The sequence below is a fragment of the Myxocyprinus asiaticus genome, chromosome 26, assembly GCF_019703515.2.
Source record: "Myxocyprinus asiaticus isolate MX2 ecotype Aquarium Trade chromosome 26, UBuf_Myxa_2, whole genome shotgun sequence".
Taxonomy (NCBI): domain Eukaryota; kingdom Metazoa; phylum Chordata; class Actinopteri; order Cypriniformes; family Catostomidae; genus Myxocyprinus; species Myxocyprinus asiaticus.
In genome coordinates this window covers 1,228,295-1,252,844 of record NC_059369.1, presented here as the reverse complement: position 1 = coordinate 1,252,844, position 24,550 = coordinate 1,228,295, and the positions used below count along the sequence as shown (strand labels likewise).

Here is a 24,550-nt window from a genome sequence, read left to right as displayed (position 1 = left end):
TTTACTGTAGATATAGATACTTGTTTACCCGTTTCCTCCAGCATCTTCACAAGGTCCTTTGCTGTTGTTCTCGAATTGATTTGCATTTTTCGCACCAAACTACATTCATCTCTAGGTGACAGAATGAGTCTCCTTCCTGAGCGGTATGATGGCTACATGGTCCCATGGTGTTTATACTTGTGTACTATTGTTTGTACAGATGAACATGGTACCTTCAGGCATTTGGAAATTAGTCCAAAGGATGAAACAGACTTGTGGAGGTCCACAATTTTTTCTGAGGTCTTGGCTGATTTCTACTGAATTTCAAAAGATGTCAAGCAAAGAGGCACTGAGTTTGAAGGTAGGCCTTAAAATACATCCACAGGTACACCTCCAATTTACTCCATTTAGCCAATTAGCCTATCAGAAGCTAATTGGCTAATTGCCTAAAGGCTTGAAATCATTTTCTGGAATTTTCCAAGCTGCTTAAAGGCACAGTTAACTTGGTGTATGTAAACTTCTGACCCAGTGGAATTGTGATATAGTCAATTAAAAGTGAAACAATCTGTCTGTAAACAATTGTTGGAAAAATTACTTGTGTCATGCACAAAGTAGATGTCCTAAACGACTTGCCAAAACTATAGTTTGCTAAAATGAAATCTGTGGAGTGGTTAAATGAGTTTTAATGACTTCAACCTAAGTGTATGTAAACTTCTGACTTCAACTGTATATTCTCCTGGTGATAAAAATGTATCAGGCACATTAAAATAAGGTTACTAATAATCATTTCTGTTATAGAAGAAAAACTTGTTCTTCTAAATAGCCAAGCTATTCTTCAATCATATACCTAAAGTCTTTCATGGTCATCTGCCAAAAATAATGCCAAGAAAGTGTAAAACATACATAAAATCCATGAAAATTAAGATATGAGAGAATGGTATGTGTGTGAATCAATGTAATTTTAAGTACTGAGTTGGTCTGCATAAACATTCTTTACCTGATTTGACAGCAGTGTTTGGTCCATCCAAAAACAAGCTGCATACGTATTCATTCTATGAATTACATGGCAAAATATAAATGATCTCTACATGCAGAACAACTAAAAGCTATAGGCTCAAATATAAGCAACAGAATCATGAGGCATACCCCTTTGCAGGGCCCTTCAAACAGCTCTTTTAGATATTTGTTCAACAGAGACATCTTTCTGCCTGGTGTGAAGGACATATTAAACCAGCTTGGGAATCTAAAACATGGGAAAAAGATGGTTTTATAGATCAGTCCAACAATCAATCCAGCAAACATATGAAGTAAAAGTAAAATAACACGGCCACTGACTTTGGGAGCGTCGACTCTATGAAGTGCCTCTGAAGCAGCTTATGGACCATCTCAAACTGAGCAAAGCTCTTCTGACTGATTAAGTATCCATCCTCAATGGTCACCTTCAACTCATACAACTGGCATGGACACAAGTTTACATTCAATTACAGCATGAGTGGTTGTGACAAGGAGGAAGGCGTGGGCGGGCAGAGACTTTACACGTTACAGTGATATATTAGTTTTATTTAGGTAGTAGTAATTTAACATAGACATCATTCTAAGAGTGCGGATTTACTGAGCTGGCGTTTTTTTTTTAGTTAGAAACATTTGAAATGTTAATTACATAAACAGCACTTGTGCTCTGGTGCAGGACCTTGCAAGACTGCAGGACAGGGCCTTTGCATATTTTCCTTGACAATGGATGGGGGGGGGGCTTTAAGTCAAAAAGGTTTAGAAGCCCAAACCTGTCCCAAAACCTAGCGACCTGCATTCCTTTTTACTGTCTACACAGGCAGAAAAGCTCTAATCCAAATCCAAATGGAACCTCAGGTAATTTGAAATACTGAAATTTCAACTATTGACTCTCTAACTCACTAATTTGTGCAGCACACAAATTCCACTACATAATAGCACAGCAAACTTTGAAATTTCTCATTAGTGAATACATAATATTAACAATCAATTTTGCTCTACTCTGTCTATCTTCTTGTGTGAACCTTTTCACTGAGGTAGTAGCAATCAATTCTGAATTGCCTTATTCATGAAGTACACATGCAATTATCACAGCATTATTTTGCCATTTACCTTTTGAAAGAGCTTTTACATCTGGAGTGCGTCTATTATTCATCTATGATTTTTAAGATTTCTGATAATAGTTGATGAAACTCACCACATCTTTGCCGTTTGTGGTGTATCTCTGGATGACTGCCTCCTGTATGTTCCTGTTAGAAGAGATATGATTCTTGTTGTGCAGTTCTGCTCGTTTGATCGAGGGTAACTGCACAATGTTGTGGATGAGGAAGTTCAGCTTGACTGGGAAACTCTCCATGCTCTCCTTAATTTTTCTGGAACAAAGTTATTTTACAATGAGTAGAACCTGTGCAAACAAACGTGAGGAGTTCAGATGGACCACTTCACCAGGATGTGTTCAGCATTTACATTTTTGGTTTCTTTCACACAGTTTGACCACAGACTTTCAGATAACAGTGCTCTGATGAGCTCCTAATAACTGCTGATGCAATGAATCGCATCCTACGTGATTCACAGGGTTCGAACACATTTTGACTAGTACATTTCCATGACTTTTTCATGAACTTTCAAAACTCCAACACTTCTTTTGCAGCATTTTCAAATGTTTCTTCCCATTTTTGAGAAAAATAAACTTCATTTTAGTCAACAGTTTCATTAACAGTCAAAACATACACTTTATACAATACCACTTAATCAGTGAAACACAGCATCTACACACTCTACAGTATATAATAAATATATATGTTGCGATGTTACACGAACAAGACACTTGACAGAAGCGGCCAGGGAAAGATCAAGGGACATCAATGACACTTAGTGCGTGTCTTCTGTCATGTTTTCTGTTAAAAACAGGAGAATGTAGGTGAGAGAGACTTAATTATTGCTCATCAAAAACTGGACAATTATAACTGCACAGATCCACAAGCAAATATCACCATAAGCTTAATTAACATGAGTTATTACATTTAAACATTCAAAGTCTATTATGTACAAACATTTAAACAATAATGTAAATATGAAATTTAACAATTCCTTTACTTATACACTAACAATATGAACTTGAGCAATCATAAGCAAACTCCTTGTTAATGAAGTGAAAAATGCGACCCGCATGGCGCTATGGCTATTCACGAACTACTCAGTTTACGCAACAATGCATGTTGCGTACTGCTTCATGCAGGCTCCAAGTAGTGCTTATTCGTGTTGTTCCACGATCACACCAAACTTAAAGAATTCTTAGCACACTTGTATTGCTGAAAATAGTTTGTTAGAAAATTCCATGACTCTTCCAAAACATTCAGTGTAAACTTGTTTTTCCATGACATTTCCAGGCCTGGAAAACACAATTTCTAAATGCCATGACCATACTAACCCTGAGTTCAGTATATTACAATGCTTTGTCTTCACACGGTACTCCTGTTGCTATTTTGGCGAGCTCCAAGGGAATCGGTAAAGTCGGAGGGAGTCGGTATATCTGACAGACCACTAACTACAGAGAGTGAGTTCTGTCGATAGGTTAGTAGGTGTGACACCCTCGGCCAAAATCAAATGGCTTTGAACTGACTAGTAAAACGCTGGCTTTAATGTACCATTGAGGATTTTGGACTTTATTCATTTTTAAAAAATTGATTCCTGCCAGCAGTCGACACATCAGTGACATAAGCGCAACGGTGCATTCATGCGAGAAGCCGGAAGCGCGCGTTTTGTATACAGAGAAGGATTTTGCTGCAGGCATTGCTCCAAACCACCATTGAAGATATAAGGAGCCCCTTACGAGACCCTTTCCCTAACCTTAACCGTGAGTGGAAGTGATGCCCCCTTTTGGAGTTGGCACAACCCCCTTTTGGAATAACCCCGCCCTCTTTTGAAGATTCCACCCCATTTGGAGGTCTCTGGCCCGCAGCTATACCTACTGGAGGATTGCTTTTATGCTGGCTAAATATGCCTTTTGGACCGTCAAACAGCCAGCAGCCTGATGACACCCGTTTACATGCATTGTATGGACAAACTGAGCTGAAATCTGCTTATAAAAATCTTCACTTCTGTTCTGCTGAAGGAGGAGTCATACACATTTGGGATGGCTTAAAGGCAAGTAATTCATGAGAATTTTCATTTTTGGGTACACTAACCCTTTAATCTCATCAACGAAATCACTGACGAAAACTTTTGTTGAAGGGTGGTGTTTTTTTTTTTTTTCATTTTGTCTACTATAATGAATATGAGATGAAAAAGATGCATCACAACGATAAGTCATGTGCAAGACATAGAGCAAGATATACAGTATGTGATGAATCACAGTGCAAGATATAAACAGAAGAAACATCTTTCTAGAGAAAAAGATGTTTACAGAAGATGAACGTGAATTTGAACTAAATTACGCGCTAGTCGTAATATGTGTAACTTATGTTACGTAACTTGTGTAGTGAATATACCATTTCGGCAAAAACACGCTAGACACAATGTAATATCAGAAACTGGCAAACATATCACTCCCCGTTTCATTTGTGTCTGTGCCTCTTCTCTGTTACAATATAAGTAACTCATAAAGCCTTGTCGTCATTGTTTTTGCTGCATTTACACACATTTGATCAACAGATGACTATCACTCTGTTTTAAGAATGTCTAAGGGTTGAATCATTTCCTCACTTGATTGATTCAACTTATTCCACCATCAGAAGGACATCTGACAAACACACACACAAATTAACATCTTGTAGAGATTGTGCTCAATGAACATAAAAATACACAGAGAGACACTGCTATAATGATCTTTTAATGTTCTTACTTGGTAAAATATGAGGTCGCCTCCAGCTCAGAGTCATGAGGCCTCAGGTTGTTGTGAACATATTGCAGGTCCTGAATGTCCTTCATCTCTGGCATGCCAGCACCCAACATCTCCAAACAGCCACACACGGATGCACGTTAAAAAAGTTGCACAGATACGTAGAGGAAACATGTGTCATCATTTAGCAAATTAATAATAAAGAATTACTGTAAGAATCTGTCAGAATCAGTGAAAAACACAGTTATCAGATCTCACCAGCTGCAGCAAACTGAGCACCAATGCTGTGCGTCTGCGCAGACTGTTATATGCGGCACAGCACAACTCGACGAAGCGATGGAAGCGCTGAGGGTTCTCCCCACCTCCTGTGATGAAGTGCTGCATCTCGGATGTAAAGATGAAAGGTGTTCGGTCTCTGTCGGTTTAATGTGGGGAGAGGTCATGTTTAATTCAAAAATATTTATTTTTGACAATGTCAGTGAAATGAAAAGAGAGAAAAAAAAAAAAAACTTGCCTCTTGATGTTGGCAAACTTTTGGGCATTGCCCATGATCTTTCCAAAATCGATGTGGAACATATGGCCACTGTGTTTGATCATGATGTTGTCATTGTGACGGTCACAGATGCCCAGGACGAATGTGGCAATGCACCAGCCAGCACAAGAGTGAAGGAAGTTCATAACAGCCTAGAAGATTAAACTCTTTACTAGTGTACGAAGGGCAATTTAAAATAAATGCTCCAGCCCTTGGAAGGGTTCGAGTAATGCAGGCATGAATAATGCATTTACCTGACTTTATTGTCAGAGCATGAAATAAAGCGTGGTTAAACTTTAGAATCTAAAATCTCACACTCTGAGAAAATTTACAATATAATAATCAAACTTAACATTTAATAAATAATCTAAACATTGGGATTTATTGAAATTATTCACATCATAAAATAGACATTTAATGCAAAATTAATCATCAAAAATACGCCGCACACAAACAATGGAGATAAGAGCGGTCTTCAGTGACTAAAAAAACCTTCCTCACTTTCTCATAGTCCTCTCTGGTCTTGTTCCTCATGTGGAACCACTTCTCTAAGGTGTCTTCTCTCAATGCTCCAGACAGACCCCCCTCTTGCTGAATTTTTGCCAAAGTCACAGCATCAGGTACCACTTCCACCAATCCTAAAATCACACACACAAACACTGCAGCAGTCTGCTTCCTTGAGTCCACTATCATAATATTTCTTCATTTCTGTAATTTAGAAAGTGTAAATCTGGTGGGTCACAGCAGGTCTAAAGCTGGCTAGCACTGGTGAGATTTACACTTTGGACCAGTCAGTAAACAGTGACAGTGACATACATGAGAAGGAACGAGTTGCAGTTGACCTGTCTTTACACTGCATCTCTGTGCTACCTCCAAATTCTCTGTAAGCATGCAATGCCACTATAAGCCATGCTAAAATATGACAGACCTAAAGTATGTCTAACATGATAAGATAAACCTAACAAACATCTGTCATTAAGGTTTCAGAATTGTCCACAGGGTGAAATAATCCAGCTGTGTTGCTCATGATTGAAAAGGCCCAAGAATACAGACCCACCACAGCTGCTTTTCCATCTTGTTGATGATCATTCAAAGAGGTGGCTGCTCAAGTGGTTTGACTGACCTTGATCTCTTCCTGTAGAAATACATTTGTACGTGACCATCCGCATGTCCAGCCCCTCCTCTCTCCACACGCGGTCCAGAACCTTCACTATCTGCAGCATCAGCATGTCCTGACGCAGGCTATCTCCCGTCTGAGTGTAAAAACAACTCATAAAATCCACTTGTAAGAGATATTGTAGCTTTGCAGTTTAAAAGTAATTTAGGCAATTTATGTTTCTGTCAGTAGTCTGAATATGAAGGTATTGAGTTTGGGAATTGACACACTTTAATGCTATTCATACTTTACAGATGACACTGTAGTTCTGGCCCAGTGGGTCAGTGGTGATGAAGGACACTTCCACAGGTGCAGCATTCGAATTAAAAACCTTGAAAGCCTGATACAGAAAAAGAGGGTACTACTTAAGCTTTTCATGCACAGAGTGTTAATCTACCATTCATTTAATATGATGTCTTACCTCAATATTCACACCTTTCACCACAACAGCTGGGTCTAAAGGAAGCCTACAGGACATCCCATCGGTAAAAAAACTTTCAATCTTCCATCTCTCTCCTCTTAACACGTCCTGTAGAACAACACTTACTGTATATTATAAATGTAACTAGACAGGGGTGCTTGCCGTGGCAATAATGCAATAATGGCACCTTGCAAAAGCAAGCACCACTAATGATCAATGTTGAAGATGAGCTGCAGGAGAAGCGTATGATGCACTTCACTGGAGTAACTATCCCCTGGTAATTTCACCTCTTAACTTCTATTTAGGGATGTGCCTTGAGCTTTACTGTAAGTATTGACAGCCTACGGTGATTTTCAAGTTAATTTCAGGGGAAAAAAGGAATTACTGTTCAAAGGCCACCAAAAACATGCTTTTAAAAGACCTTTGCACTCAGAAAGGAGAATTGTGACACCTACTATTCTTTTGCAATGCAAACAGTGTATAAATGCATCTTTTTACAGTATATACTGGATATTCTGCTTCATATGCAGCCACTGTGCCCCTACTGCAGTGCAAATGTGACATTAGATCTTCAATTGAAATGCCAATGTGTAAAATTTGCAAATACAATATCGTTCTTTAATGCACTAAAATTATAAATCAAAATTATATTGTTTCCCCTTAGTTATATATTACTATAGTTGTATATTAAAGACTCTAGTCTCTAGCATAACTACAGTGCTTCACTTTTTCCACATTTTGTTATGTTACAGCCTTATTCCACAATGGATTAAATTCATTATTTTCCTCAAAATTCTACAAACAATACCCCATAATGACAACGTGAAAGAAGTTTGTTTGAAATCTTTGCAAATTTATTAAAAATAAAAAACGAAAAAAAGCACATATACATAAGTATTCACAGCCTTTGCTCAATACTTTGTTGAAGCACCTTTGGCACCAATTAATTACAGCCTCAAGTCTTTTTGTGTATGATGCTACAAGCTTGGCACACCTATTTTTGGGCAGTTTCTCCCATTCTTATCTGCAGGACCTCTCAAGCTCCATCAGATTGGATGGGGAGCGTCAGTGCACAGCCATTTTCAGATCTCTCCAGAGATGTTCAATCGGGTTCAAGTCTGGGCTCTGGCTGGACCACTCAAGGACATTCACAGAGTTGTCCCGGAGCCACTCCTTTGTTATCTTGGCTGTGTGCTTGGGGTCGTTGTCCCGTTGGAAGATGAACCTTCGCCCCAGTCTGAGGTCCAGAGAGCTCTGGAGCAGGTTTTCCATCAAGGATGTCTCTGTACATTGCTGCATTCATCTTTCCCTCGCTCCTGACTAGTCTCCCAGTTCCTGCCACTGAAAAACATCCCCACAGCATGATGCTGCCACCACCATGCTTCACTGTAGGGATGGTATTGGCCAGGTGATGAACAGTGCCTGGTTTCCTCCAGACATGATGCTTGCCATTCAGGCCAAAGAGTTCAATCTTTGTTTCTCATGGTCTGAGAGTCCTTCAGGTGCCTTTTGGCAAACTCCAGGTGGGCTGTCATGTGCCTTTTACTGAGGAGTGGCTTCCGTCTGGCCACTCTACCATACAGGCCTGATTGGTGGAGTGCTGCAGAGATGGTTGTTCTTCTGGAAGGTTCTCCTCTCTCCACAGAGAAATGCTGGAGCTCTGTCAGAGTGACCATCGGTTCTTGGTCACCTCCCTGACTAAGGCCCTTCTCCCCCGATCGCTCAGTTTGGCCAGGTGGCCAGCTCTAGGAAGAGTCCTGGTGGTTCCAAACTTCTTCCATTTACAGATGATGGAGGCCACTGTGCTCATTGGGACCTTCAATGCTGCAGAAATTTTTCTGTACCCTTCCCCAGATCTGTGACTTGATACAATCATGTCTCAGAGGTCTACAGACAATTCCTTGGACTTCATGGCTTGGTTTGTGCTCTGACATGCACTGTTAACTGTGGGACCTTATATAGACAGGTGTGTGCCTTTCCAAATCATGTCCAATCAACTGAATTTACCACAGGTGGACTCCAATCAAGTTGTAGAAACATCTCAAGGATGATCAGTGGAAACAGGATGCACCTGAGCTCAATTTTGAGTGTCATGGCAAATGCTGTGAATATTTATGTACATGTGATTTTGTTTTTTTGTTTTTTTTATAAATTTGCAAAGATTTCAAACAAACTTCTTTCACGTTGTCATTATGGGGTATTGTTTGTAGAATTTTGAGGAAAATAATGAATTTAATCCATTTTGGAATAAGGCTGTAACATAACAAAATGTGGAAAAAGTGAAGCGCTGTGAATACTTTCCGAATGCACTGTATGCTGTAAAAAGAAAGATTCCTTAAAGGTTGGTAATTATAGTTCAGTAAAGAACCAACTCTACCTAGAGAACCTTTTACTGCTCAAATGGATTTTTGAGTTTAAAGTTCTTTACTACAGATCATCATGGAACCTATAAATCAGGGTTCTATTTACTGTCAAAAAGGGTTCTGTTATTGTCATAAGCCAAAAAACCTCAATCAGCTGCTGTTTAGAATCAAGTTTCTTAAAGCTGAAGTGTGTAACTTTTCCAAAGTCAATGGCAGACAGCAGGGAGTGTTTGAAAAATCTGTTTGAAAACAAAGTTTATATTTGCAGTTCCCTTTGGTGGTGGAGAAATGACACACTTCAGCTTTAATAGTGCACAGCATCATCTCAATGTGTTATGAGACCTTTCTCTTGGTTTTGCCAGCTGCATGGACTTTCCGTGCCACTTCAGTGAGGAGATCCACCAATCTGCTCTGCTGTTGCAGCTCATGTCTCAAAGCGCATCCGCAGCAATGCATCAGTGCTGACAACATTTTACTTATCCAACTCTTATAGAGAAAATCATCCAGAGCGTCCATGACTAGCCTGCAGATGCAAACATTAGTGAAAACAATCCGCACAATCAACATGCTGGATTTGATACATCACATAAGCTGCTTTAATTTTACATTTCATCAATGCTTGTGCTCACACAACAAATCTGAAGAATTCAAATGTTAGCAATAGCTTACATATATTTAGTAAGTTGGTGAAGCCAGCTAAATCAAAAAAGAATTTTTTTTGTAAGGATTACAACACAATTAAAACGGAAAAGCATGAAGCACGATGCCCTTGCTAATTAGATAATCGTTTCTTGTGATTTTCTCACCAGTACATCTGCTGTGCGATACGGATGCAGCACAGAGATCGTGAGAGCAGAAGGGTCATCAACGGCCCATCAATCTCCCACTCCATCTTCAGAGCCTAGAGGAGACATCAAACATCAGACAGAAATCACAAAACAACAACACAAACAGCGCATATCTGAAAGACTGAGGAGAAAATGTTCTGAACTTCCATTTTATATTTTTGCTAATGAAATGTCGATTTAGATGACATTAAAAACAATGTACTATAGTTTCAGTGAGAAGCTGTCAATGAACAACAAAATAATAATAAATCACTGACATCACTGCAGTACAATAAATACTTAGTTTTGAAGAATTACTGAAGAATTTTTTTTTTGTGCCAACACTTACTGTAGTTTTACAGTATACTAGAAGTAGTCAATGGCTGTGGATCAAGAGAAAAGATCTTTCAAGGGCCCCAAGATAAATCATGAAGCATGGAGAAACAATGGGGTATGACTGTGGGATACCAGATGTCATCGTCGAGCCCTCCAGAGATGGTAGTGGGCTGTAGTGGGCTTAATGACATTTCAATGAAAGAGGATGCCCATTTGAAAATGCTTGCTTGTCCTATGAAGGTCTCCACACTACCTTAACACCAAGACAATACCAGGCAAGTGCTCTTAACATATTGGCAGGAGGTATTTATGACATCATATCCTGCATTTATGAGGCCGTATTGCTTGTTTAATGCGGACTACTTTTTTTGCTGACTTTTCTTTTAGACAGTGATTTTCACCCAGCATCACTTTACAGAACTGTAACGTAAGCAACTCTCTGTAAATATACTTTTTGAAAATTGCCTCAGTGTTTGCCTGCAGACTTTCAGATTTGATGTAGCATATACTAGAACCTAAAGAAAAAAAAAAGAAAAAAAAAAGATTTGTGTTTAAATTTGACATAAGAGAACTTGGTTTTGAGTGAAGTGTTTGATTTTAACATGAAAGTTTGTGGTTTGTACACACTGGTGTGTAGTTTTGGGATTGTGGTTATAGTTTCGAGAGAATGGTTCATTGTTTCACGAGATGTAGCGATCAAGAAAAACTGTACCAGAGAATTGCCCAGGTTACAGTACTGTAATGTGATGCTGGGTGAAAAGCACTATCAAAAAGAAAATACATTTACCCTACAGCTGGGGTATTCAATTAAGAAATCTGGTCTCAACATTTCCATCCCACCAAAGGTCCCGACAATAATAACTTGTTTTGTAGCCATTCTGACAAATGACAATGTGTAAGAAATGCAAATTTTTTGGAATAGTTATTATACATTTCCAAGTTGGCAGCAATATTACTTTGTAAAATAAATCTTAAACAGTCAAAAAAGTAGCTTAATTTCTGGGCAAGAATGAGGACATTGGGGGCACAAAGACAACTGAAGTAGTGGATTATGGGGGATTTTCTATCATTTATAATATAAAGGTGTACCTAATAAAGTGGTTGGTGAGTTTGCGTGTGTGTGTAATATATATATATATATATATATATATATATATATATTACACATACATACATACATACACACACACACATATACATACACACACACACCCGTTCAAAAGTTTAGGGTCACTTTTTTTTTTTTTTTTAAACATTTTAGAATAATAGTAAAGTCATCAAAACTATGGAATAATAGAAATGGAAATATGGGAATTAAGTTGTGACTAAACAAAAATCTAAACTATGTTATATTTTAGCATCTCCAAAGTGGCCACACTTTGCCTAGATTTTGCAGAATTGTACTCTTGGCATTTTCTCCACCAATTTCTTGAGGTATCACCCTGGGATGCTTTTTAAACAGTATTGAAGGAGTTCCCATCTATATGCTGGGCTGCTTTTCTTAATTATTCAGTCCAAGTCATCCATTTCAAAAACTATTTTTTATTTTTTTTTTAATACCATTTATTTTTGTAATTAAATAAATTAATATGTTGGCACAATTATATTTTTGTCTACAAAACTAATTTCAAAAGATTTCTAAGATAATGAGAAACATTTCAGGCAAGTGACCCCAAACTTTTGAACGGTAGAGTGTGTGTGTGTGTATGTATATATATACACAGGTGCATCTCAATAAATTAGAATGTCATGGAAAAGTTCATTTATTTCAGTAATTCAACTTAAATTGTGAAACTCGTGTATTAAATAAATTCAATGCACACAGACTGAAGTAGTTTAAGTCTTTGGTTCTTTTAATTGTGATGATTTTGGCTCACATTTAACAAAAACCCACCAATTCACTCTCTCAAATTAGAATATGGTGACATGCCAATCAGCTAATCAACTTCTGCAAAGGTTTCCTGAGCCTTCAAAATGGTCTCTCAGTTTGGTTCACTAAGCTACACAATCATGGGGAAGACTGCTGATCTGACAGTTGTCCAGAAGACAATCACTGACACCCTTCACAAGGAGGGTAAGCCACAAACATTCATTGCCAAAGAAGCTGGCTGTTCACAGAGTGCTGTATCCAAGCATGTTAACAGAAAGTTAAGTGGAAGGAAAAAGTGTGGAAGAAAAAGACACACAACCAACCGAGAGAACCGCAGCCTTATGAGGATTGTCAAGCAAAATCGATTCAAGAATTTGGGTGAACTTCACAAGGAATGGACTGAGGCTGGGGTCAAGGCATCAAGAGCCACCACACACAGACGTGTCAAGGAATTTGGCTATAGTTGTCGTATTCCTCTTGTTAAGCCACTCCTGAACCACAGACAACATCAGATGCATCTTACCTGGGCTAAGGAGAAGAAGAACTGGACTGTTGCCCAGTGGTCCAAAGTCCTCTTTTCAGATGAGAGCAAGTTTTGTATTTCATTTGGAAACCAAGGTCCTAGAGTCTGGAGGAAGGGTGGAGAAGCTCATAGCCCAAGTTGCTTGAAGTCCAGTGTTAAGTTTCCACAGTCTGTGATGATTTGGGGTGCAATGTCATCTGCTGGTGTTGGTCCATTGTGTTTTTTGAAAACCAAAGTCACTGCACCCGTTTACCAAGACATTTTGGAGCACTTCATGCTTCCTTCTGCTGACCAGCTTTTTAAAGATACTGATTTCATTTTCCAGCAGGATTTGGCACCTGCCCACACTGCCAAAAGCACCAAAAGTTGGTTAAATGACCATGGTGTTGGTGTGCTTGACTGGCCAGCAAACTCACCAGACCTGAACCCCATAGAGAATCTATGGGGTATTGTCAAGAGGAAAATGAGAAACAAGAGACCAAAAAATGCAGATGAGCTGAAGGCCACTGTCAAAGAAACCTGGGCTTCCATACCACCTCAGCAGTGCCACAAACTGATCACCTCCATGCCACGCCGAATTGAGGCAGTAATTAAAGCAAAAGGAGCCCCTACCAAGTATTGAGTTCATATACAGTAAATGAACATACTTTCTAGAAGGCCAACAATTCACTAAAAATGTTTTTTTTATTGGTCTTATGTATTCTAATTTTTTGAGATAATGAATTGGTGGGTTTTTGTTAAATGTGAGCCAAAATCATCACAATTAAAAGAACCAAAGACTTAAACTACTTCAGTCTGTGTGCATTGAATTTATTTAATACACGAGTTTCACAATTTGAGTTGAATTACTGAAATAAATGAACTTTTCCACAACATTCTAATTTATTGAGATGCACCTGTGTATGTGTATATATATATATATAAATAAATCTTTATATATACAGTATACACACTCACCGACCACTTTATTAGGTACACCTGTACACCTACATATTCATGCGATTATCTAATCAGCCAGTCATGTGATACAGGTCTGGAGCTTCAGTTAATGTTCACACCAACCATTAGAATGGGGAAAAATGTGATCTCAGTGATTTAGACCGTGGCATGATTGTTGGTGCCAGACGGGCTGGTTTGAGTAACTGCTGATCTCCTGGGATTATCACACGCAATAGTCTCTAGAGTTTACTTAGATTGGTCCTAAAAACAAAAAACATCCAGTGAGTGGCAGTTTTGCAGATGGAAACACCTTGTTGATAAACGGTCAACGGTGAATGGCCAGACTGGTTCGAGCTGACAGAAAGGCTACGGTAACTCAAATAACCCCTCTATACAATTGTAGTGAGCAGAATAGCATCTCAGAATGCACAACCAGGGTTCCCACTCTTTTCAAGGCACAAATTTCCAGGACATATTACACTTGTTGGGTGCATAAAATTTAAGCAAAAACACACGCGTCCATTTAAATCAAGCTTTTATTTTGGCGTTTCTGTGTGTTTTGACGGTAGTTTCTCACCTCCAGATAAGCAGTATGCTCCATGGCCCAGTGTGATTATTAATCCCTGTGAAGCTGTGATTTATTTAAATAAATACATAGTCTGTATGTGCTGTGCACTTCAGAGTGCTCTCTGTCTCACTCATTTCACACACAAGAGTGCACGTGATGATCATGAGGGGTTGAATCATTTCAGTGTATGAGTGGCCATCTCTACACATTCATTTTGAAGTATGCAAGCATGCATCACTTGCAGATTATTTATTCAATTAAATCAGAGACTTTTTTTTGTTTAATTATCACACTAGGACATAATTTTAATTTGATTAATTGTACATTCAAACATTCATTTTCTTCCAAATATGTCATATTCCATGACATTCTGCGTTTTATAGCTAATGCCATTTTTACGATTAGATTCAGTGTTTTCCGCATACTCCATGTGGTAACCGCGGAATAGGCTGACTCTGATTGTTGAAGTTTTGAAAATTAATTCAGATCCTTAAGTATTAAGGCTGATTCACCACGCTACCAACCCAGTATGAATTTTTTTTGTTTGTTTTTTAAATGTGGTCCAACTGTCATCATTGTCTAAAGTTTATAACTCACAGGGATGCAAACTCATGAGGGTCAAAAAAAGTTCGAAAAATGGGAGGAACATGGATACCATGCGAGGTTCAGATGTGTGAACGGCAAGTTCTGCGCACTTTGCTAGTTTTAACACTAATAATGTCATAAACCAGTGAGATTCGATACACTCTGTTCCATAACTGTTCTAGGAGGACAATATGTCAAAGAATTCAAAAACCTCTGGTTCTGTAGACATTAAAAGACACTTACATGCTCAAGCTGACACCCTCGAGCAGCCGGCAGCAAAGTTGTCGCGGGGGCTCTCGTAGGTGTACATGGACTGTTTGAGTTTAGAGGGATGGACGCTAGTTGCCGCTGTCATGGTTAATGCACGTTTTTCTTTTTTCTGTTTGTTTGGTTCGAATTCAAATGTCTCAAACAGATTAAAGATAAATTAGGAAGAGTCATTATTGTTTTAGAAGAAATTCGGGGGCAAAGTCTTATTTTGGCTAATAAAAAGAGGACTCGTTTATGTTTTGGTCTTAGCGGTGTAGGGCCTTGGCCCACTTAAAATGGCAGCAGAGACCGCATGGCCCTTTGTTCTATGATCAAAAGGAGAGACATTGAACTCAGTTTCCCAGGATCCTTCACAAATTCACAACTGGATGCGAAGTCCCGCCCATGGACCCAGTCTCAAACACCATTGGTCGAGCGGCCTACAACCGATGACGTCATCTCGTCAACAAAACCCGCGGACAGACGAATTTCGGCCTCTCTGTGCTAAGCTCTGCCTTGCTGTTAAGGGACATCTGTACTGTGCACGTACTGAAGGAGTTTTCCCTCCGTTTGGACTGAGAACAAAGAGACCACATTTTTCTAACCTCACCATTTGGCCACGGTAGAGTAAGATTAACTTAGCTTTGTTCAAGTCTTATAGTATACTTATATCAACCGGTTCAGTTTCACTGTAAAGCAACAGTGAATCTATTTTGAAAAACGGAAAGGCGACCAGTTTCCCTTCTCCCTCTTTTTCATTCAACGTTGACTACTTTCTGCATTCTTCTCCATTGCTGGATCCGAAGAATAAAGCAGAGACGCGTCTTTTCGCTGACGAGCGTAAGACAAGGAACCATCCAGACCGCTTCTCCTGACCGCTCAATGCAACAGGAATTCCAACGGACAACCCTACTGAAATCACACAGGATTTCCCAAGTAAGGCTTGATATCTGGGCAGATTTAGTTTAGAAACTGTGATTTCTTCTTGTGAATCTAAATCATATTTTTGATTCTAAATGCTGATGGTTTGAATATATTTGTATGTTAAACTCTGCTCGCTGCTTCGAGTTGGGAGATTTGTTTTAGTTACGTTTGTTTTGTTGAGTGATTTGAACTAGTAATTCAGTCCCACTGTTACGAGCGGTTACCCTTAACTAAACTGCATGCATTTTTCCTCTCTCTCTCTCACTCTCATTCTCTCTCTCTCTCTCACTGATATTCATTGAGTGGCGCCTCGGTTTGTGTTCGACTCAGGCTGGTGAACCAAATTCTCCCGCCCGTTTCGTCAGTTCCTTTGTGTGTCCGCTCATTTCCATCCGCACGTGGTATCAGCTCCATTTTGGACTTAACCCTCCATTTTGAACCTGATCCTCCATTTTGATTCCTTTGTTACCACACCTGGACACACACACACACACACACACACACACACACACTAGCATATAGCTCCACTGTTAGCTTAGGATATCCTTGATTTTATTTTTGGATTATATTTGGATAGTATTGGCTGTGTTCACTACTGCTTGATTATAATAAATCTTGTTATATTATAATAAGTACTCCTGTTTGTTTTTGTTTGAATATTGTGTTGAAGCCAACCTCTGCCACGTGAAGAACTCCCAAGTTACCTCAGAGTACTATTATGTTATTGGTGTTAGAAACTAACTGTAACTAGATTACTATTAGATTTGTATACCAATAATTTAACTAGTTTTTCCTATTATTGATTATTTTGATTAACAATTAAGATACTCAACCTACAGGGTAGATTTTGTTTTATGAGACTCGATCAGTAACTTGATATAATTTTTCTCTTTTCAAAGAGTGGTGCCCCGAGAATAGTTTAATGAATTAAATTCTATTTAATTACTATTTAGTTAATTATTTGATTATTCCATAATTAATAGCAATTAATTATTGATTATTTCTGATAGTAAAACTGATTTAAACAACCAGTTTTTTTTTTTTTTTGGGTGAATGTAATTACTGTAGTTCAATTACTGGGGTCACTGGATACTCGGAAATGATACAGTAATAATTAAAATCAACTGAGGCATTCAGTATCTCTTCATAAATATGGATAGTTTTAAAATATTTATTGTAGCTTTGTATGCTCAAAGACATCATTTGTGAGGCAAAAACATGTGAAAAACGCTTAGGTATGAAGTTGGAGCCGAGGTTGCACTAATGCGTCACTTCATAGACTTCAATGTATTTGGCAGCGCTGACGCAAGTCATGTAAAAGGTCCTCAGCAACATCAGTCACTTTTAGGCTCTTCCACCTGTTTCTCTCCGTGATGAACAAGATACTCACACGCCGATGCTGAAGTAAATGAACAACATGCCCCTCTCATTCAGTTGGTCAGTACATTTACCAGGTCATTCAGTTTGTTTATGAATGAGAAGTTTCACGAATGCCGCTTTCACCTCCACTGTGCAGGCGCCGCTGTAGCCAAGCACGCGATTGGCCGTAGCTGTCACCAATCAAGCAATCTGCCACAGTTGGACCACAATTGACAAGCACATGATTGGATGCTGTTGTAATCAATCATGAAGGTGTAAGTGCCCTTAACCGCTGATGTTGTTTCACAATGAGCAGCGCCCGCAGTGACAAAACGATACAAATTTGTGTATTTGACTCCTATTCCGAGTCCCATGTTTTTGTACAGTTGAAGTCAGAAGTTTGCATACACCTTAACCAAATACATTTAATCTCAGTTTTTCACATTTTTTGACATTTAATCATAGAAAACATTCTGTATTAGGTCAGTTAGGATCACTACTTTATTTTAAGAATGTGAAATGTCAGAATAATAATAGTAGAGAGAATGATTTATATCAGGTTTTATTTCTTTCATCATACTCCCAGTGGGTCAGGAGTTTACATACACTTTGTTAGTATTTGGTAGCATTGCCTTTAAATTATTTAACTTGGGTCAAACATTTGGGTAGCCTTCCATAAGCTTCTCACAATAAGTTGCTGGAATTTTGGCCCATTACTCCAGACAGAACTGGTGTAACTGTGGCAGGTTTGTAGGCCTCCTTGCTTGCACACACTTTTTCAGTTCTGCCAACAAATTTTCTATAGGATTGAGGTCAGAGCTTTGTGATGGCCACTCCAATACCTTGACTTTGTTGTCCTTAAGCCATTTTGCCACAACTCTGGAGGTATGCTTGGGGTTGGAAGCCCATTTGCAACCGAGCTTTAACATCCTGGCTGATGTCTTGAGATGTTGCTTCTATATATCCACATCATTTTCCTTCCTCATGATGCCATCTATTTTGTGAAGTGCACCAGTCCCTCCTGCAGCAAAGCACCCCCACAACATGAAGCTGCCACCCCCATGCTTCACAGTTGGGATGGTGTTCTTTGGCACCTATCTGGCACCAACAATCATGCCACAGTCTAAATCACTGAGATCAAATTTTTTCCCCCATTCTAATGGTTGATGTGAACATTAACTGAAGCTCCAGACCCATATCTGCATGGTTTTATACATTAATCAGCCAATCATGTGGCAGCAGTGTAGATAGGTGTACCTAATTAAGTGGTCACTGAGTGTTCATTTATAAATTTACATTCAGATGCCTATGCATCATGATGGCGCCATGGATGTCCACCTCAGTGTGGAGTGCTTCTATTTTGTTATTTTTGTTTGTTTGTCCTGTGTTTAGTAATCCTTTTTTCAGTCAGTTTTACCAGAGATGAACTTCTGAACATTCGACAGCATACACCAGTCAATCTTTTCCCAGATTTTGAATATTCAGATGTTTTGTTTGACATTTTAGTCGGAGGCACAGCTGTGTTGCCGCTTTGACTGCACTGATTGGAGTGTTTTTGAGGCTACAGACACCAATCTGGACAAGCTCACAGATACTGTTACATCATATATACGTTTTTGTGAGGATACGTGCATTCCTACTGGGACTTATTTAACATTTAACAACAACAAACCATGGTTTACAGCGGAACTCAGGCACCTTCGTCAGGCCAAAGAGGATGCTTGCAGAGTTGTGGATAAAGTCTTGTACAATCAGGCCAGAAACACACTGAATAAGGGAATCAGAGTGGCTAAAAGAAGATACTCTGAGAAGCTGAAAAAGAAGTTTTCAGCTAACGACCCTGCATCAGTGTGGAGTGGCATGAAACAACTTACGAATTACAGGACTCCTGCCCCCAACCCTGTGGTGGACCAACAACTGGCTGATGACCTGAATGTGTTCTACTGTAGATTTGAAAGGCCCACACCCACTCTGACCTTCACTTCACATAAACACCAACACCTCCTGCAACCCCCCTCCTCCCCCCTCCTGTTACTCAACCTGCACTTGAGATCTGTGAAGATGATGTGAGCCGCGTCTTTCAACAACAAAGGATAAGGAAAGCACAGGGCCCAGATGGTGTTTCACCTGCATGTCTTAGATCCTGTGCTAACCAGCTGGCCCCCATCTTCACACAGATCTTCAATAGATCACTGGAGCAGTGTGAAATCCCATGCAGCTTCACACATTCCACTATCATCCCTATCCCAAAGAAACCAAAAATCACAGGACTTAATGACTACAGACCTGTCGCCCTGACGTCTGCGGTCATGAAATCATTTGAGAGACTGGTGTTGGCCCACCTGAAGGACATCACTGGACCCTTTCTAGATCCCCTTCAATTTGCTTATCGAGCAAACAGGTCTGTGGATGATGCAGTCAACATGGGATTGCATCATATCCTGCAACATCTGGACAGACCAGGGACACATGCAAAGATCCTTTTTGTGGCTTCAGTTCAGCTTTCAACACCATCATCCCAGCTATACTCCAGAACAAATTACACCAACTCTCTATTCCCATGTCTATCTGTCAGTGGATTACCAGCTTTCTGACGGACAGGCAGCAGCTTGTGAGACAGGGGAAATTCACTTCCAGCACCTGTACAATCAGCACTGGTGCCCCCCAGGGATGTGTGCTCTCCCCACTACTCTTCTCCCTCTACACCAATGACTGCATCGCCAAGGACCCCTCTGTCAAGCTCCTGAAGTTTGCAGATGACACCACTGTCATCGGCCTCTTCCAAGATGACGATGAGTCTGCATACATAAGGGAGATTAAACAGCTGGCTGTCTGGTGCAGTCAAAACAACCTTGAGCTGAACACGCTCAAAACGGTGGAGATGATTGTGGACTTTAGGAGGAACACCCCAACACTGACCCCTCACCATTCTAAACAGCACTGTGGCAGCAGTGGAGTCATTCAGGTTCATGGGCACTACCATCTCACAGGACCTGAAGAGGGAGACCCACATTGGCTCCATTGTGAAAAAGGCCCAGCAGAGGTTGTACTTCCTTCGCCAGCTGAGAAAATTCAACCTGCCACAGGCGCTTCTGATACAGTTCTACTTAGCAGTCATTGAGTCTGTCCTCTGCACTTCAAAAACTGTCTGGTTTGGTTCAGCTATGAAATCAGACATCAGAAGACTACAAAGGACAGTTCGGACTGCTGAGAGGATTATTGGTTGCCCCCTGCCTTCCCTTCAAGAACTATACACTTCCAGAGTGAGGAAAAAGGCTGGAAAAATCACTCTGAACCGCACTCACCCTGCCCACTACCTTTTTGAACTGTTGCCTTCTGGCCAACGCTTCAGAGCTCTGAGCACCAGAACCGTCAGGCACAGGAACAGTTTTTTCCCTCAGGCTATCCATCTCATGAACAGTTAAACTGCCCCATTGAGCAATAACTATGTGCAATACACAGTTTAGTCTTTCTTATATTTATTCAACACATCCAACCTCTTCTGCCATTTCATTCCTCTGACGAAAAAAAAAAACATTGCAATGTACATAACAGATTTGTATTAGATTTGCACTACCCGTGTGTATGTGTGCATGTATGTATGTGTGTGTCTGTACATATGCGTATAATTATTTTTTATTATTATCTACTGTATTTTGTATTGTTTTGTATTGTTGTACACTGGAAGCTCCTATCACCAAGACAAATTCCTTGTATGTGTAAGCATACTTGGCAATAAAGCTCATTCTGATTCCGATTCTATGTATGGAGGCATAGGAGGCCTTGTGACTGAGGAAAGATACTGTATGGGGGTTCAGGGGTAACTCCTGAGAGAAAATCTAGGTAAACGTTTTAATGAACCATTTTTATATTTTCATTAGAATGTGAATCTACCAAAAGCAAACAAACAGTTTATAAATATGGTTTGCTGTAGTCAAGTACAAATGTGCTGACTATCAAATAATGGAAATATTTTTCATCAAAATCAGAGAACTTGCAATTTAAAAGTTTTGGTTGTTTTTGTTTTTTGCCATCAATGCCAGAGATCTCTGACTCTGACTAATTTTCACAAAATGTAAACAAATATTTATTTGTTTATTATCAATAGGCTTGAAAACATGTTGATTAATAAAGCTAACTTAAACGGAAAAAAAACTGTTTCTAGTCTCAAGGCGCTCTGGAACCACAATAAATTGTCCTGTCACAAACCTGGCTTAGAGTCATGTCGACACATGAAGTTGCATTCTTGTTTTCTGCAATGTGTTTTACGAAAGATGCCAGTATCCATCTCTATTGCTGCTCACTGTATTTCTCTGCTATGGTTTACTGTTGTTAAAATAACCGCATCTGGAGTAATGGTTTTGGCTACTGGGTCAGTTGAATAAGTTTTAGTGTGTAATTAAGAAAAATGAATGAATGAACGAGGATAGTATGTGATGTAATACAGCAGTAGTGATTATGATGAGTGTTTGTAATAGTCACCTGCACCAGCTGCGGCAGATATTCCTCAAGCTGGGAGTCACAGATTTGCTCAAAGTGCTGCACAGCCACTGAACGCACATACTCATCATGAAAACTGGAAAAAAAAGAACATACGATCCCTTAGAACACACATACATTAGTAGTATTAATTAATGTCAGAAAACATTCTTAACAGAAAAAAACCTAGAATATATTATTTGCAGAAGTATTCAGTGCCTGTACTCTTGTTTGATCTAACACAATCAATGTGTAAATGATTGAAATACCTAATGTTCTACAGAAAAACCATCAGTTAAAGGAATGTTTCAGGTTCAATACAAGTTGAGCTCAATTGAAAGCATTTGTATAATGGAAGGGAATGTGGCCAGTCCATAAATGTTTAAAATACATACTGTTTCAGAAGTGTAGCCACAAGAAGTAAACATTATGTGTTAACATGACTCGAGTGTGATAAATTCTCTTTTCTGTGATTTTAGTGTGATAAAATCACTTTGGGTTTACTGGCATTGTCGTCATGGTAACAAAGTTGTAATATTGGCTATAACGTTACACTAATAAGGTTAAAAAGCAATTTTCATCACAACAAAATCATGTTAACATGTGTAATGTTTATATCTTTGGCTATACTATGTGTATTTTCATGTTTATAGACAGGCCCAAATCACTTCCAATGTAAAAGCCTTACTGTGTGCGGACTAGTTAAAAATAATTTTTGTGGTATTCAATATTATGCCACAAATGCTGTCGATTGAGCTTAACTTGTACTGAACACTTCCTTGGTACACTCTTTGCTCAAAACTCTTGTTTGTTATAAGTAATAAAATAATTCTTTTTATTTGTCTATCAAAAGTGTTTATATCACATGATCAGAGCTGGTGAAATGTTTTTCTGTCATGTACAGTACACTGGTGCACAGGCTCGACATCAACATAAAGCAGCGGAATCTAATGTTACACGGTCTACACCTTCGCTGGACAAAGACAAGGATTAGCGTCTTGATTAAGGGCACAAAAGTTCTTGGATCAACCTTCATGGAGTTGAAAAAAAGTGACCAGATTAGTAATATTTTATCCCACATTGCAATGAGACCATGATACACATTTCACAGCCTTATTAAAGTAGAAAGAAAAGGATGTTGCAAAATCCAGAGAAATTTGCAAGAGAAAAAAAACATTAGCAAGAAAGTGAATCTTTCAGGACAATGATTCCAAACACAACATCAAATGAACACTAAATCTGCTGAAGCTCAATCCACATGAAAATCTGCGACACTGTTCAACAACTGCACCAAAATCACACATGAATGGAGAGCAAAGTCAGTCCATATCCCAAAGACTGAGGGAAAATGTGATTGAATACTTCTGCAAAAGCCATTTTTCTTTTTATAAAGAATATCCGAACATAAAATAAATGTAGTAAATATGCTGTAAACAAACTCATGACTCAAAAGGAACAGGGCTTCTTCAGTGCTGAGGGGGATCCAGTGCTCTAGGATGGAATATATTTCTGGTAAGTTCTGTGGCCGCCAATGCGGAGCACTGCCCAAGACCAAGTGCAGGTATGAGTTCTTCTTGTTGCAGATGTATCGTTTACTCCAAAGGAAGGCTTTTTCATTCTCAGTCATGCTGTACAACATTGAACAGAGGAATTGACATTAATGTCCACATCTTCCCCAGCATTCTTCAAACACAATGTGTGTTATATCTCATACTGACAGCATCAGGCAGTGTTTCTGACACACATCTCTTATTCTCCTCTGAAGCTCTTCACATGTTGTCAACTCCAGCACTGACCCAGACATAGTGACCGCTCGCTCGTACCGCCACTGGCCTGATTCTGGGAAATCAATCTTCAAACAGCAACAATAAATGAAAGTTATCTATTTGTTTGTTTCATTTAAAACTCAGTATTTATACATTATGGTAGTATTTGTTATAATGTCTTTAATGAATGCTAATAAAACAGCAAAAAATATAATTTTGGGTTGGTTTGAGCATTTCTGTAACTACTGATCTCCTGGGATTTTCACACACAGCAGTCTCTAGAATTTACTCCAAATGGTTCCAAAAACAAAAAGCATCCAGTGAGCAGCAGTTCTGTGGATGAAAATGCCTTGTTGATGAGGGAGGTCAACAAAGAATGGCCAGACTGGTTCGAACTGACAAAGTCTACGGTAACTCAGATAACCACTCTGTACAATATCATCTCTGAATGCTATTCTGAGATGCGGGTTGACGCGAGGGGGACCTACACAATATTAGGTAGGTGGTTTTAATGTTGTGGCTGATCGGTGTATATGTTTAATTACATTCCTCCACAGTTCGCTGCGTACATTCACGCCACGCTCAATGAGATCACAATGCACTCAACAGAAGTGTGAGAGAAGATGAAACTTTATCTGCTGGTGTTGCTGTTACTTTGGAAATATGACTGTTACACACAATTTGAGCTCACATTTCATACTTTATTTATGTACAGTCAATCATGTTTCTCACCAGAATTTTTTGAGGAAGCACTGCCTCAGTGCCTACCGCCACTGACATAATCTGGATTATGTAAACAGATTCCAAAAATCAATTACTTGCAAT

The 24,550-nt window shown here is 39.2% G+C and overlaps 1 protein-coding gene across 1 annotated transcript in view; it reads right to left on the bottom strand.

The window, feature by feature from the left end:
• The window catches only part of pik3c2g (phosphatidylinositol-4-phosphate 3-kinase catalytic subunit type 2 gamma), a 52,025-nt gene that overhangs the window by 5,370 nt on the left and 22,105 nt on the right, over positions 1-24,550 (bottom strand). The window contains exons 14-29 of the mRNA XM_051657463.1: positions 23,678-23,811; positions 23,399-23,587; positions 21,963-22,056; positions 10,107-10,201; positions 9,643-9,823; positions 6,938-7,045; positions 6,764-6,856; positions 6,484-6,613; positions 5,862-5,998; positions 5,343-5,512; positions 5,087-5,243; positions 4,832-4,941; positions 2,186-2,360; positions 1,315-1,433; positions 1,126-1,222; positions 977-1,031 (exon numbers count right to left, since the gene is read on the bottom strand). Of these exons, the coding sequence (XP_051513423.1) occupies positions 977-1,031; positions 1,126-1,222; positions 1,315-1,433; positions 2,186-2,360; positions 4,832-4,941; positions 5,087-5,243; positions 5,343-5,512; positions 5,862-5,998; positions 6,484-6,613; positions 6,764-6,856; positions 6,938-7,045; positions 9,643-9,823; positions 10,107-10,201; positions 21,963-22,056; positions 23,399-23,587; positions 23,678-23,811 (2,044 nt within the window). The remainder of the gene's footprint in view (positions 1-976; positions 1,032-1,125; positions 1,223-1,314; positions 1,434-2,185; positions 2,361-4,831; positions 4,942-5,086; positions 5,244-5,342; positions 5,513-5,861; positions 5,999-6,483; positions 6,614-6,763; positions 6,857-6,937; positions 7,046-9,642; positions 9,824-10,106; positions 10,202-21,962; positions 22,057-23,398; positions 23,588-23,677; positions 23,812-24,550) is intronic.